Below are 16,801 nucleotides of genomic sequence, written 5' to 3'. Positions count from 1 at the left end.
GTAAAGCCATAATTTGATCCCCAAAATATGTTCGATTGCACCTTCGTCGAACACCAATAATGTATTATGTGGCCGCTCATTAGTGAAAATAAGCAAAAATTAGACAAAAAAGAAAAAAATCAAAATTATGTACTACTTGTTTTTTTTCGCAAAAAATTTATTTCCAAAAAACATTAATTACAAAACAAAAAATTTGAATAGGTTCGTCTATTCTTCCAAAGGAAGCCCTGAGACCAGCAATTATCCAGAATATGTCTTACGTCTACAAAAAGAACGTCAAATATGACAAAAATCAAAAACAAGATTTTGTGACACAAATTTCTTTTGACACCTTCCCTTGAAATATATCATGTGACCTCTGATTAATGAAACTAGGTAACAATTAGACCAAAAAAAGCAAGATTATGTAATACTTGTTTATATGGAAAAAATTTTTTTTCCAAAGACATGAAAGCCATTAATTACAAAATGAAAAGATTGAAAAGGCTAGTTTAATCTTCCAAAGGCAGCCCTAAAGACCTGGAATTATCCAGAACAAGTCTTACGTCTACAAAAAGAACGTCAAATATCACAAAAATCAATTTACTTTTTTTTGTGAAAAACTTGTGTCGAAGCCAGTAAAGTCATACCGAATTCTTTAAAAACATTAGATTCTGTGACACCAATCCCTTTTGTCACTTTTCCTCGACAAAAATAATGTCATCTTTAACCTTTAATCAATGAGACCAGGTAACAAACAGACAATAAAAGGAACAAAATTGGGAAATTGAAATGTTTGTTTTTTCATTTTGGAAAACAATTGTTTTCAAAGTAATGAAAGCCATTATCCATCTTCTAATATCAGAAAACATCGGCTTATCTACTTTTCCAGGAAAAGCCAATCAGACCGAGTCATTGTACAGGAAATTAAAGACGGCTAAGTAATAAAGACAAAGTAAAAACTACAGTTGAAGACAAAAATAAAAAATTCAATTAAATTCTTCGAGAAAGTACTGTCGAAGCGGTAAAGAACCACAATCTATATCTTTAAGGATTTAAATATTATCAATTGTGCGTTATTTTTAACGCGAAAAATGTGATATATGAACTGATAATAACGTGATAATTTCACAAAAAGAGAAAACATGAAAAATTGGCAAAACCTAAAAACTAAAAAAAAAATTGTGAAATCTAGTAGTATCAAAGCCAGATCACCATAACTTAAGGCGTAAAACCGCAAAATAGATTAAACTTCCATTCAGTAGAAAGAGGGAGCACTCTTTGATTGCTGACACTAAGCTCAAGTTGACCAAATTAAGAGAAAAATGGAGGCAAAGTTCAATAAGCCATTTTTATTTAAAAATCAAATATTTTAAAAGTCAAAACGACTATAAGCTTTCAAGCAATCACCTAGATAAATTAATTTCAATTTAATTAGTAAGCCAATAGGACCTATCACTAGTGAGCTTTGATTTGAAATGTTCTGTTATTCAATTAATAAAAAGATTGTAACGAATTATTTTTGGATTGTAATGGTCCAAGGTTGGTACAGAACTAGTCCTGCTAATGCGGATTGTCCATTAGGAATATTTAATCTTTGGAATGTCACTGATATAGATATTTTGTTTGTTAGAAAATCAAAAATAAATGCCGATTCTTTGATAATCAACGAATAAAGTCAGCAAAAAACGGCAAAGTTTTATTTACAGAGCACTCTCAACGGAAGTTGAAAAGGAATAAGCCCCCTTATCAGTCTACAAAGATTGTGCTAGTGGTGTTTGAGTGTGCACTTCCTGCAAATTTAATCAGAGTGGACGAAAGAAACTTATTTCGTGCTGTTTTTGATGAAAAAAGTCTGGATTTTGTGAAATGTTTAGCCGGAATTTGTGGCAAAAAAATCAATGAAAATAGCCGACAATATATTTTGTCTTTAAACGTAAAATCAACAACATTTTCTTGAAAATTTTTATTAAATTCTATCAAAATTGGCGAAATTTTAGTCAAAAATTCCGAAAAAAGGTGAATGAAACCAACGGAATTCACTCTATTTTCTCGAAAGTTTAAACCTCGATATCTCCCAGTCAAAATCAAAAAATCTTTTTAATTCCATATTCTACGCTGGACAAGCTTTTTAATGATACCAGTCTCAACTCTATAAGATGAATATATCGATCGGCCAAAATTGACTGAACAAAAAAAACCATTTGAGTATATAGTTCCTCCCCCCCCCCCCCCCCCCCTCAAGAGGGGTCGGAACAAAAAAGTGAACTTCGAAAAAAATTATCACCAGGAGCTAATTAGATAAATAAGGACTATATTTTTTCAGTCTTTCATGCTGAAATCCTTGTTAGATTGGCTTCAAAATTCTGAAAAAATAAGTTAGAAGGACCGGCTAACAGAACGACAAAAATTAGGATGTTCGCTTTTCTCCTGACTGTTTTTCGAAGTGTATAGCTCGACGATACATCTTGTTCCATAACCGATGAACTCAGAAGGCAGTGAATTAAAGAAAGATAACATAAACACTGAACTAAAAAACCTTCATCAGCTAACAAATAGTAGCGAAACAGAAATCTTCAAACATAGAATTTTATTTGATAAAATTTGGAACTTTTATATCGCGATGACAGCTAGTTATAACTATATGTGGGCAATATAATTACATGCAGCATATCGAAAATTTTGAACCTGAAGTTCACAGCACTATGAAAATTAATGTAACGTGACTAGATTGATAGAAAGCTTCTCATTTTTTAAATTCTTAAATTTCAAATCAACAAAAACTTATGAACACTTTTTTTTCTAATTGAGAATTCCGAAGAACGGTTTTATATGAGGGCTCGGGCGTTTAAATGACTCGGCTTTTGGAACTTCTTCGATTTATGTTTCACATGAACCTTCAACAAAGAGTTGATAAAAAGTTAAAAGCACAAAAAATTACTAATATTGAATAGAGGATGGATTTATTAGAAATAAAAATTATATGCTAAATTTCTCAAGAACTTCGCCACTCAGAAAATTTTATTCACATTTACAAAAATTTTACGTTAACTGCAAAACACACGCGTCGCAGGTCTTTGTTGAGTCTGTCACTACTCTTCTTCAATCAAACAAAAATTTTTAAACTTCATCTACTTCACCCGTGATCATTTTAAGAACACGTGCGACACATTCCTTTGTCATAGCTGTTTGCGTTTGCATAGTTTTAGCGTTCATTACTGTAAATCAAGCACTAGCAGTAGTTTTCAATCATTTCTTCACCCATCAAGAGCTATTTATGTCAGCTCATTCACTAAACATCAATTATTCCTACCAAGATATATTAGAGCCCCGTTATATAAAACTTGATTCAACTCCTTAGTAAAAATCAATACTTTATGTTAGCTTTCAATTAACTGTTTCTTCGATTGACAGGCGCTTGAGGTACAATTCATGATTAAGTGGTCATATTTGCTCACTAAAATGTACGTTAAAGTTCGAATTGATTCTGGTAGTCTTAGGGAGAGGTCTTATTTAGTAAAAATATCGTGAAAGCAAAAAGATAGCAGAATTCGAGTGGTCTAGTTAACTCAAAACCTTCACAACGAAAACCGGTAATCTTCGAAAAAACACTCGTAAACAAACTCATTATAATGTTCAGCTGTACATAGTTCAGCAAATGAAGCAACATCAACGTAAATACTCTATTTCACTTTAAACCAACCCAATAGTAAAAACCCACAATACGTTGATCATCTGAGGCAACTTTGGTCAAATGTCAAAATTGGACAATCTTTCTCCCCTTTCGGTATCGAACTTTCGACGAACTTCACCTTGTAAGGTAAGAGGGACAAATCGACATTTCCATTTCGCCCTTCGGCCAGTATCGCTGCCCTCTTGTTTCTTCCAGCTGAATCCCGGGAATCAGAAATATCACTCAAGGTAGCTTGTGAGGTCTTTTTCAGCGTCGTCAATTCAGATTCCAGAACTTGTTTTATCAACACCGTACTCTTAGCCATTGGGGCGTCTTGTTTTGTACAAACTATAATTACGGTTGGTTTGAGTTTCGCAATAACGGGATCGGTTAAAATTGTAAACAAATATTCGCCCGTTTGAGCTTTCTGTTCTTTGAATACAGCACAGCTGTCAACGAGGAACATAATTCTTGCGCATGAAGACTTAAACTTATCAAATATGGGCCAAACGATTCGCCCGTTCCCAGGTACATCAACTAGGGTGAAATCCTTCTTGCCCAGTTTTACGGGAGCTACATTTTCACTGAGTGAAGTGCATGTATGCTGGAATATAGTGTTGTTTGAGAGATGGAGAAACATACGAGTTTTGCCTACATCCTCCGGCCCCGTCAGCAAGATATGGTCCAATTTTTTCACAGTTTTCCCGCAAACCCAACAAAGTAATTGAAATATTATCATAAACAAAATCATAGCTAAGCTAGCTCCCATGATTACCAAAAGCGTTTCATCGTTCACATCTTTAACAAGGTCTTTGAATATTTCATGGGTGCGGATAGTTTTTGCTATGTCTTTAAAATATGGCACTGACTGCGTCCAATTTTCACGCTTTATTAAATCCGTTAGATTTTTCAAATGCTCACCGACAATATCCATTATCAAAACTGAAATAAAGTGGGGTCGGAACAAAAATAAGACTGAATTCATATTTCGATGTCAAATACTATTTGCAGAAACTTTACCATCGAACTGTTTTGGCACGCAATTCGATCAGGTCGATCTGATTTCACTCTTTGGTCTTTGAGACAAGCAAAATTTCGGTTTCAGTTCTTTTGAAAACGATTAAGCCGACATAAATTTTTAATTTGAAATCTAAGCTTATGACACAGAATTAGTCATCATTGCAAATAGAATTAGTCTTCTGACTGACACAAATACAAAAGAGAAAATCTAAAATAATTCATTAGCCACTAAACATCAAGACTAGTAATTATCTTGCCTAAACATTGAATGATAGCAAATTACATCTAATTCATAAAAACTTTAAATATTACAAAATTAGTGATTTCAACAAAATGGAAAAGACCTGCTATTCCGAGTCAGAGTTAATTGCCATTGATATAATACTGCACGATACAAAAATAGCGACAGTGTATGTGTGTGCCAGCGAAAGAAGTGTCCCAGTTTGGAACTATGACTTAGCGCCGATCGCGCGCAGAGCCGAATGATAAAAATGAGAATAAGCCGAATGTTTAAATTTGATTGGCTGACCAATGTGAGTACAACAAATTTTATAGCATTCTGCTCTACCCCCGTTCGGCTGTACCGGCGTCCTCCTCCCAGTTTATATTTTCAATTAACTTCTCTTTGCGAAGTCTCACACAACTAATGATCCGATTTGCGATCAATTACCGGAGATCACAGAATATGAAATTAGAATTAAAACATTTTTGAAATTAAAGTAATCAAATTTCAAAATTAAGACTCAAATCATCTGTTGACAGACGCGATAAAGCTTGGATAAGCACGGTGACTTCCCAGGTTACAAAATTTTGCAAACTTTTGAGGTATTATTGTTAGTCTACACAATGATTAGTTAGTAGCTGTTCATGTTCAGCTCATAGAAGTTATTCGGGGTTTTAGATGCCACGGGAGAACGATAATTTGGAATTGCGATATTGTTTTTAACTTCCGGACGTAGGGAAAACGCGACATATACAGGTTTGTGATCTCCCATTGGAAAATCAGCTCCTAGAATGCTGTACGTTACCGGTTCCGAGTGATCAATCATTCGGGACGCCTCAGGGCAGAAAAGAGCCCTGTCACACCAACTGGGGCATCGTGAATTATTATACGCCATTGCACTATCTTCGCAAATAGGATACGTTGGCATGTAATCAGCCGGCAGCTCTTTCAGGAAGGGAAAAGCTTTAACTTCCGTGTCAAATTGACGCAGAAAATCTTTCGACTTCATCCAATCATGTTTTAAGTTGAACTTCTTAGTCTCTACTTCCATTATGTTCTCGCTAGCGTCCTCTGATACTTTGCTGTCAATTGAAACTTTGTTCATGGATTTTGATCATGGATTTTGATAGAGTGTAGCGTTTTTCGGATATGAGATAAGAGATCAAGGCTTTTGTATCGGTTCGGAAGTTGAAATCACCGAATATAAAAGAGGGGACTGAAATGTCTAATTTTCCCAGGAAATAGGACAATGCATTGCGTCTAAAAACCGCGTAGTCGGAAGGTGAAGCTTGAAGCGCTTTGATGTTGGAATCGTCGTGAAACAAATGGATGTTGGATAGCTCCATTTTTAAATTTACAACCGACCACATTGTCCTCATAAATCCTTTCCTTGAGAGCCTGCCGAGGGGGAAATACTGCACCGGGAATTTTTGCCTATCAACGTAATTGCATTGCTCAAGAGTAGTGGAGACAAATTTCAGCGGTGATAGGGGTATATATTGGTTTTCTGTAAATGAAAAAATTTCGGTGTGTTCCGCAATCGATTGATGAACTAGATATATACTTCCAAGAGCAGTGAAAAGCTCCTCATCTTTAAAATCTTGATCAATGAACGCTCGTCCAATTGTGTACATTGAGAGCGCTTTGTGCTCGAAAAAGAAGTGGATAATTGCATCCAATAGATGCGAGTTACGTCCAAGGTCATTGCACTTTCCGCCAACTTCTTGAAGATGCAGGGCGAAAAAATCAGGCTTTTCGTAGAGAAGAAGATCTCCGAACTGTTGTTTGAAGTGAGGTAAAAGACGATCCGGTTGCTCAAATAGCGAGCCGACATTGGCTGTGACTAACAGCACCCTTCGAGACATTTCACTCACATTTCAATTCCCATAAATCTATAAAATATACACACACATATATATATATATATATATATATATATATATATATATATTTTTTGTTGTGAGGAGGTAGATTTTAAAAAACGGATCTAATCTGTTTCTAAACCTCGTGTTTTTATGCCCCATATAAAATAGATAATAACTATCTAAAATAACGAAATCGCTTCCAGAGAAAATCCAGATAGACGTTTACCTGCTTTCTGTAAGCAGCAGTAAGTTGACATCTAAGTGAAATTCGGATCTTTTCCGTTTGCGCCCCCCCCCCCAGCTTAGTGGGTGCATATTATTTGCATAATGGCACGTGCTTTGTAGCTGGGGGCGCAAAACGTACTGGGGGGGGGCACAAACGGAAAAGATCCTGAAATTCATTCAACCATAAGGCTCCTAAATTCACAATGCAAATACCAGCGTAAAAGGATGGCGGCCTGATCAAGTTGAAAATATTTCACGTGGAAATTGACTTTTGCTTATCGAAAACTGAAGAACTTCTATCCGGATTTTCCTTGAGTTTTTCTTTTACTTTTCTTAAACTAACTCAGTTGAAACTTCTATTCATATTCGGCGCATTCATTCCAAATTTACCCAAAACCGAAGACTGGATAATGCTTTACAATCATATAATAACTTCGGCAAATTGTTAACTAGTTTGCTTAATCTCCTATACTAACCGATAGAAAACGAACGCAAATAAGTCCATTTTAGCAGTTTATATCATTTCTTTCAACGAAAACGCATATCGTGCTCAGCAAAAACCATTGCCGAAATCATTGAAGCTCAAACCGATACGCAATCAACAAAACTACAATTTATTTTCCTGTGAATTTTTTTGTGGATTAGGCACAAAAAGGAAAAAATTCAGGAGTTATAACTCATCAAAGCCAAACGAGATACTAATACATCATTGAATGTTAAGAAAAAAGGTAAATAGTATTTATCCGTATATATACAGTCTTGATAGAACACACCTGATGAAAACAGTCCGTACACTCACATGCGTAAACATCAGAGTAATTGAACACAGCCAACAACAGGCTGAACAAAAAGGAAGACTCTCGTCATTCATGTATGAGACTACCATAAGCTTCGCCCTCCAAAAAAAGCAAAAGTCAAGAGAAGAACAGTTGGTAAATGCAATTTGCTGCGTAAATCAAAATCCAACCGGTTTTGATTAAAAATGCCTCAGCAGACAAAACTGAATTGAGCAATAAACTTTCAATTTTACAAACACCATCGAGGACATGCAAAAGCAAAAAAAAAACGAAATCGTACAAGAACAGAAACAATTAATCGACAAACAAGCTCAAACGATATCAGAACAAAACCATGTTATTGAAAAACAAAAGCAGATAGAAATGAAAGATAATGCAAACGCGTACCAGTGTCGAATGATTGATCAATTCCAATTGGAATTCGGATATTTACGGGACAAGAACAGTTCGATATTGGAAAACTCATTGTATAAACAAAATTCAAAATTCGACTAATTTTTTTGAGCCGTCGGAACAAAAGTTTTTTCCAAAAATTATTAACAGAAACACTAACCATCTTATAATTTCAGACAGCACATACAAAAAATACGACAATCTGATGTTTCTTGTGATTCTGGGATTCATTCTTATCCCTCTGCCGAAATTATTGATTTGGGACAAACAGTCGAACAGTATTTGTCAGGAGTAAAATGCCAATCACTCATTTTTCATGCGGCTGATAATAGTATTGAAAAGGGTGTTTCGGGGTTGGCCGCAGTATCTCAATTATGTGAAACTGTTACAAAAGCAATTAAAAAGTGTAAGTCTCCCCGAGTTCTACTTGCTGAAATTCCACAAGTTAAAAATGGCCATTATGGGCGTGACTCGAATAATATTGAAATTGAGGAGTTCAATAAGCAATTGGGAAAACTGCTTTGGAGCTAAATTGAACATTAAAATGGACTAAAGTAGAGGTTTTGAAATGCAACATTACAACATCTGAAATATCTAATGATGGTGTTCACTTTAATTCCGCTGGAGTAAAAAAAGTGTCAAGAGTATTCGGAATTATTTTCAACAGCATAATATTACTGTATCACAAAACAACATTGCACTCGACAAATTCAGCGTTTTCAATCAATTCTTTTGGTTGTGTGACTTAATGTTCTTTTCGTCAGCAAAAATGAGATTTTCCAACCTAATAATTGTTGCTTTTTTATTTAGCATTTCAAAAGAAAAAAAAATTATATATTCGGTTATGTCACACAACCAAAATCTTGATAATTATAATGTGAAAATTAGGTTCCTCTTTTTTTCATTTTTTGAAGTTTTGCAAAATATTTCTTACACTTCATGCGCTTGCTACTAAGTGGTGATATTCATCTAAATCCGGGTCCCTTTTCTCACATTCGTGAATCGGACATGTTGATAGCTAAAGTTAAAAAAGTCTTGCAAAAATCTAAACATTTGCTTCTTCAATGCACGTAGTTTAAAAAATAGATATGAAATTTTCACAGATTTTTTTTACAAATTTAACTCAAAACACAAAAGTGATCCTAACTGAAACTTGGTTGAATGAAACAAATATTTATCCAGAGAATTTTTTGAGTCCAAAACAAAAATTTTATTCAAAATCAAGTTCATCAAAGACAAGAGTAAATAAGGGTGGGGGTGTTGCTATCTGGGTTCCTAGGGAAATATCTTCAAAACACCGAAATGATCTAATTGTACTCACTGAACGCTTTTTGAGTCCTTATGCGTAGAAAAATCTGGGCTATCGGTTAGCGAAATCCTAATTATTGCTTCGTATTGTCCAAATAAAAACGTGGGAAACTTTCATCGACGAATTAACTTCAGAAACTTCCTCGGCGTACTCAATCACTGACGAAGTTGGCGATTATAATACCCCTTATTTCAACAAAAGGGAATCAACTTTATTGGATGAATTTGCGAATAATTCTGGACATACTTTATCAAACACAGAAAAAACATCACGAGCCACCAGCCAATGCGTAAATCTAATCGATCATGGGTTTTCCAGCAGAAACCAAATTCAAGAGGCTCAGAAATTTCCCCATCAGTTTGAATGGATCACTGGAATGTTTTGTACACTATCAATTTTCTTGTTGAAACTGGAAACAGGAAGAAAAGTTTTATCAGTAGAAACAAAAGAAAAAGTTCGATGCAAATAAATTTAGTCTTGATCTTTCAAATCAGTGCTGGAGTAACTTATATCAGTGTGAAGATGAAAATAACATTTACAATGTTTTCTTAAACGTTTTCTGTACTACTCTAGAGTTTTACGCTCCACTTATAAAAAGCTTTAAACCAGAAAAAAAACTGCTGAAAAAACTTGGCTAACAAAAGAACGGAGAGAAGAAATCAAGAGAATCATAGACTTTTTTTAAATCTGGAGCCCACAAAATCTGGACTTTTTAAAAAGCACCCACCGGAACAAGCACATAACATTTTCAAATATCAACAAAATTTGGTTAATAAGCAGTTAAATACAGCCCAAAACAATTATTCAATGAACTACCAACAAATAAAGAACAATGGAGTTTCATCGAAAAAAAATTGGCAAAGAGAGGGAGTATCTCGTTATAGACAAACTAGTCGATGGTGAAAGAGAAGCAGAAAATGCACTTGATATAGCAAATTGTCTCAATAGAAGTGTTACCAAAAATTAGGCTTATACAATGCACAATATGTGAGCACTCCAAATACTTCTCGCTTAGAAGTTCGGATAAAGTTTTGCTCCGGAACAGTCACTCTAAATCTATGATGCCATTGATTCACTGGACAACAATAAGTCTCCAGGTCCAGTCATTTTAATGCTTGGGCAATCAAGGCAGCAAAGTTTGCAATCGGAACCCATTTGCAGTTTCTTTTTAACACATGCATTAGCAACAAAAAATTTTCCCTGAAAATTTGAAACTTGCTTCTATTAATCCGATCTACAGAAAAGGGATGTAGAAATTTGTGAGAACTATAGGCCTATCTCAATTATTCCAATGTTTGCAACACTCTTTGAGCGTATTCTTCTCAATCAGGTTGACGAATTTATACAAATAAAACTTTAAAAAGTACACAGTTTGGGTTTCAAAAACGAAACTTTTCAACAGAAGATGTTTTACACTTAATCGAGGCGTTACTAGAAAACTATGATAAATTAAAAAATTTTTTTGCTGTTTCCTATTGATCTAGCTAAAGAATTTAATTCAATATCGCACGAAATTTTTCTCAAAAAGATTGAAGCTTACGGTTTTTCAGAAAGTGCAGTTGATCTATTTGCTTCATTTCTTGAAAACAGACAGCAGTGTGTTAAAATAAATGATGTTTACTCAGAATGTTTGGAAACAAATCATGGTGTTCCACAGGGCACGGTTTTAGGGCCACTGGTTTATCTTCTCTACATTTTTGATTTTCGAAGAAAAGGTACAAGGAAACCTCGACATATTTCAATTTTTCGATGACACAAGTTTCCATTTTAGCAGAAACCATGCCAGCGAACTGGAAAAATGTGTATCTGAAATACTGGAGAAAACAGATAATTATCTAAAGCAAAACAAATTAAACACGAATACCGGTAAAACTGAACTTCTTTGCGTCTCGAAATAGAATGGAAATTTTGATCCAATAGTTTTTCAGGGGACAAGAAAATAAGCCACAAAGTCACTGCAGATACTTATGTATAAAGATTGATTCTAATTTAAACATTCATGTAAAACTCAAAAACGTCCTATCAAATATGGCCACAGCGATTAGATCCATATACCTTATACGTTATCAGTTACCTTAATTTTTTCAATTTACTTGTATTAAAAAAAATAATGCCAAGCTCACTTATAGGCATTTTAAGAATGCCGCGCCTTGCTACAACGCGCTCCTGTTTAGAGGAACTAGAAAGACTTAACTTAGCAGTGTAATCGCCTAAAGAATGAAGTTATCATGGCTAAAGATTGCAATTAAAACTATACAAATAGCAACCACATTAAATTTTAAAAAAGATTCAAACTTTCCGTGAACTTCATAAAAGCTAAAACAGTCGTAACTCAAGCCCCGAAAAAACATTCAGTATTTTTCACATTATCAAGAAATTGATTCTTGTAGTTCCCTAACAAATTTTTGAACATCATTTTGCTTGTTTAAAGTTTCTCAGTTGATTCGGTAGTGATCATATTTTTTTGATGTGGCATGAAAAGAGTTGACTAGAAAAGAAGCTGATCTGTGGTCCTAGAAAAATATTTTTTGAGTGCATTCGTTGATAAAACATTTTGCAAATGTTGAAATCCATGTCGTATTGAATGATGTTCTCTCTTGCCGGATATACTTTGAGAGGTATAAAAATGAGAATTGGTCAATGCATTGTTCACTGCCAATGACTTACCTTTTTATCCTTTTATCCCACAATAATTTGCAATATCAGTGAAGGAAAACTTTTGAGATAGATCAAATACTTTTCTAGAGAACTCATCATAAGTTTTTGAATGTTCTGAACAAAAAGAGCTGAATGCTTCAGATGCGAAGACAAAAATTCGACAAACAGAATGTTTTTGAGTTATTACTTGAACCAATGCCTGCAGGGTAACTCAAGAACTGAGCAAGAGAGAAGATGTTTGCAATGTTTTCACAGTTAACGAGAAAACTATTCTCTTTTTGTGCGACAAGAAAATGACTTCTTCCAAAATACTTTACAAGTTTAAAAAATGGGACAACCAGCTACTCTTTGAAATTTGCGATAAGCAGAAATTTTTCTTTGTGAAACACTGTGATATCTAAAGCATCAGTTTGCGCGTTGACAATTATGCGGTTGTTTGATTTATTTTGAATCCCCTTTTGAGTCATTGAACACAGAAATTGAAAACGTAAGTTAAGCAGAAAAAGTTAGTCAAATTTTGGAGGAAACTTAAACAAATTTTAAGCGCTGTACATTTTAATTTTTACAAAGAGTTCAAAAAACGTATGCGACTGAAATCTTTTGATAATCACCATTCGTATACTTCTTGTTTTTAAATATCTGAGCAATTTGGTTCCATAGATACGATGACACTTCCTAATGTAACGTAGTATCAACAATGAGGAGCGAATTAGAAAAGATAGAAGCGCAACCAAATCAATGAAGAAAAATGCTGATGTAAAGCTTTTTTGCCCTTGAAATTTGCTCCTAAGGAACGTATATTAAGTTTATTTGATGAATTTATATTCGGCTCATTAAGGAAGGAATGTCCAGAAAACCATTCGGAACTCACACCACGAAAAAACTTCCAGTAATTTTTACACCATCAAGAAATTGATATATGTAGTGCCTTATCAACAACTTTTTGAACACCATTTCGCTTGTTTGAAATCTCTAAGTTGATTCGGTAGTGATCACAATACTTTGATGTGTCGTGAAAAGCGTTGACTAGAAAAAAGGTTGATCTGTTTGCAGATGTAGAAAGATGTTTGCAAATGTTAAAATTAATGTCGTATTGAATGCTTTTTTTCTCCACGGATATACTTTCACAGGTATCGAAATGAGATTTGGTCAATGCACTGTTCAATGCCAACTAATTACATTTTTATCTTTATGTGCACAATAATTTCCAATTCAAGCGAAAGAAAACTTTTTGAGATTGTTCAAATGCTTTTCTAGAGAACTCATCATAGGTTTTTGACTGATCTGAATGAAAAAATTGAACACTTCAGATGCAACAAAACCATTGAATGAAGTAAAATTTGAAAGATTCAGCCTGGGAGTCAATTTCAAACTAGGTCTTTTGTTTTTATCCATCATGCCCCTGTTAACGTCTAAATAACTGTGACTCAATACCATTTGATAGTCTTAAATACTACAACCTTTCAGACCTTCGATTACCTTGCTATCTACTAATAATATGGCCTGGGACTTTTCACTGTAGGTTGCCGAAACCAACGACCTATATTTTTAAGGAAGTCAAACTTTAATGATGTACTCTGAAATATTTTATAAACATAATTATGTTTGTTGCCAGAGAATTTTTTGCCTGCTTTTCACATTTTCTAGAAGGGGAGACGAGGCAATTTTTAGCAATAAGTATCAAATTTAGATCAATATTAATTAGAGTACGGTATTAGAGCAGGCTTTTAATACAAACGATTGTTTACCTCAAAGATGGTGAAAGGTGCCGGATCTCAAGGGATACTTGCAATTGACGCAAAAAACGAGATTTTGTTTAGTTGATTTGAAAAAGTATCAAATTGAATTAGAGCCATCATTCAGCTTAACAAACTTATTGCACCGTTTTAGGGCCTGTTAAATACGACTTCTCGGATTAATTCTGAATTTAAACTCCAGACAAGTGTGTTCAGGACAAGAGAAATTAGTACGGATGCCCCAAAATTTTGATCAAAAAGCAGACTGAAGCAATCCTCTTGTGGAATATACTCTTGTGGAATATACAGCTGTTGATGGAAATCACTAAGTCATCTGGAGAAATATTTGGCTGTTGACGCTCGTCACAAAAAAAAATGTCCGGCAGGGCATTTCCTCTGCGGACTCTGAGCTATTCATTAACAAGAAAAGAGTCGTTTTCTGATCTAGGGAACCTGTCTTCTGTCAAAAAGGCTGACAAAATTGAACATTATGGCTGCTGGTAAAATGTTGTTATGAAGGTTGAGAAAGTGTGGAGAAGGAGCGAGGTGAGGATTTCTTGGCTAAATTGTTGAGTATAGCTGACTAGACCGGTGTATCAATCAACGCAAATGGTATGGGCATCCTTTTTAACGTCATCACTTACCAGGTGGAGATGAAGTCCAAAGATAGCGAATTGACCCTTTTGTTATAGTATGATACAAAACTTTGTTTTATGCGAAGACAAAAATTTGATAAGCGGAAGGTTTTTGAGTTATTACTTGAACCAATCCCTGCAGAGTAACTCAAGAAATGAGCAAAAGAGAAGATGTTGGCGATGTTTCTACAGTTAACGAGAAAAATATTGCCTTTGTGTGAGACAAGAAAACGATTCATTCAAAAATTTTTTCAAAGTTTAAAAAATGCGAAAACTAGCTACTCTTTGAGATTTGTGATAAGCAAAAATTTTTTCTTTGTGAAACACTGGGATATCTAACGCATCACTTCTCGCGTTTACAAGTCTGCCATTTAAATAAATATTTTTGATCCTCTGCGTTGTCATTGAACACAGATGTTATACACGTAAGTTAAACAGAGAAACTTAGTCAAATTTCCAAAGAAATATAAACAAAATTTAAGCGTTGTACATATTAATTTTTACAAAGTGTTCAGAAAACGTATGCAACTGCAATCATTTGATAAATACATTCGCGAAATTCTTGTTTTTAAATATCTGAGCAATTTGGTTCCATAGAGGCGATGAAACTTCCTAATGTAACGTAGTATCAACATTGAGGTGCCAATTAGAAAAGATCGAAGCGCAACCAAATCAATGAAGAAAAAAGCTGATGTACAGCTTTTTTGCCCTGGAAAATTGATCCTAGCGAACGTAACTTAAGTTTGTTTGATGAATTTAAATTCGGCTCATTAAGGAATGAATGCCTAGTATACCATTCAACACTTGAGCCCCGAAAAATACATGCAGTATTTTTCCCACAATAAAGAAATTGATAATTTTATTTCTTATCAACAATTTTTTGAATACCATTGTGCTTGTTTGAAACCCCTCATTTGATTTGATCTGGACAACATTTTTTTGATGTGGCATGAAAAGTGTTGACTAGGAAATTGTTGATCTGAGGTCATAGAAAAATATTTTTTGAATATGTTCGTTGATAGAATATTTTGCAAATGTTAAAATCCATGTCGTATAGAAAGCTTTTCTTTCTCGCCGGATATACTTTCAGAGGTATAAAAATGAGTATTGATCAAATAATTGTCCAATGCCAACTTGTTGACTTTTTATGCTTCTATGCCACAGTAGTTTCAATTTAAGCGAAGGAAATTTTTCGAGATCATTCAAATGCTTTTCTAGAGAACTCATCAAAGGTTTTTGAATGGTCTGAATGAAAAGAGCTGAAAGCTTTAGATGCGCAAAAAAATTAATTGAAGTAAAATTTGTAAGTTTGAGCCTGGGAGTCGAGTTCAAACTGAGTCTTTTTTTTTAATCCATCGTGATTCTGCTAACGTCTAATTATTTGTGACTCAATACCATTTGATAGTTCTAAATACTACAAACTTCAGACTTTTTATTACTTTGCTATATACTAATAGTGTGTCCTGCGACTTGTTACTTTAAACTGCCGAAACCAACGAACTACGTTTTAAAAGAAGTCAAACTTAACCGATATTCTCTGAAATATTTTGTTACCTTAATCATATTTTGGCCAGTGAATTCTTTGCATTCTTTTCACCTTTACTAGAAGCGAAGACGAGGCTATCATCAGCATAAGGTATCAAAGTTAAATCAATATTATTTATATAACGGTATTAGAGCCGACATTTAATGCAAACGATCAATTACCTCAAACATGCTGAGAAAGGGCGGATCTCAAGGTGTACTTGCATTTGACGCAAACAAAGAGTTTTTATTTAATTGATGTGAAAAAGCGTCAAACCGTATAAGAGCCATCATTCAGCTTATCAAAATTATTGAACAGTTTTAGAGCCTATTTAATAAGTTATCTCGGATTAATTGATAATTCAAAACCAAGACAAGGGTGTTCAAGACCAGAGAAATTAGTCCAGATGCATAAAAAAATTCATTCAAAAAGAAGACTGAAGCAATCCTCTTGTGGAAAATACTAAGTCAAGTGTTGACGGGAATCACTGAGTCCTCTGGAGAAACATTTGGCTGTTGACGCTTGTCACAAAAAACTGTCCGGCAGGGCATTTCTTCTGCGGACTCTGAGCTATTCATTAACAAGAAAAAAGTCGTTTTTTTGATCGAGGGAACCTGTCTTCTGTCAAAAAGGCTGACAACATTGAACAGTATGGCTGCAGGGAAAATGTTGTTATGAAGGTTGAGAAAGTGTGGAGGAGGAGCGAGTTGAGGATTTCTTGGCAAAATTGTGTATCAATCAACGCAAATGGTATGGGCATCAT

General features: G+C 34.5%; 2 protein-coding genes across 2 annotated transcripts in view; both read right to left on the bottom strand.

Moving 5' to 3' along the window:
• LOC142339131 (uncharacterized) overlaps positions 1 to 16,373 on the bottom strand; it is a 55,989-nt gene extending 39,616 nt beyond the window's left edge. The window contains exon 1 of the mRNA XM_075388880.1: positions 16,366 to 16,373. The gene's annotated coding sequence lies outside the window, so the exon portion shown is untranslated. The remainder of the gene's footprint in view (positions 1 to 16,365) is intronic.
• LOC142339132 (inositol polyphosphate-5-phosphatase A-like) lies at positions 4,773 to 6,791 on the bottom strand. The gene is given in 2 exon segments (XM_075388881.1): positions 4,773 to 6,021; positions 6,023 to 6,791. Coding segments are annotated over 2 exon segments (1,233 nt in total). The 5' UTR covers positions 6,761 to 6,791; the 3' UTR covers positions 4,773 to 5,526.
• Positions 16,374 to 16,801: the final 428 nt, after the last annotated feature.

Source organism: Convolutriloba macropyga, chromosome 5, assembly GCF_964194025.1.
Source record: "Convolutriloba macropyga chromosome 5, txConMacr16.3, whole genome shotgun sequence".
NCBI classification, from domain to species: domain Eukaryota; kingdom Metazoa; phylum Xenacoelomorpha; order Acoela; family Convolutidae; genus Convolutriloba; species Convolutriloba macropyga.
Note: the sequence above shows the minus strand (reverse complement) of the source record. Positions and strands in the feature narration are given on the sequence as shown.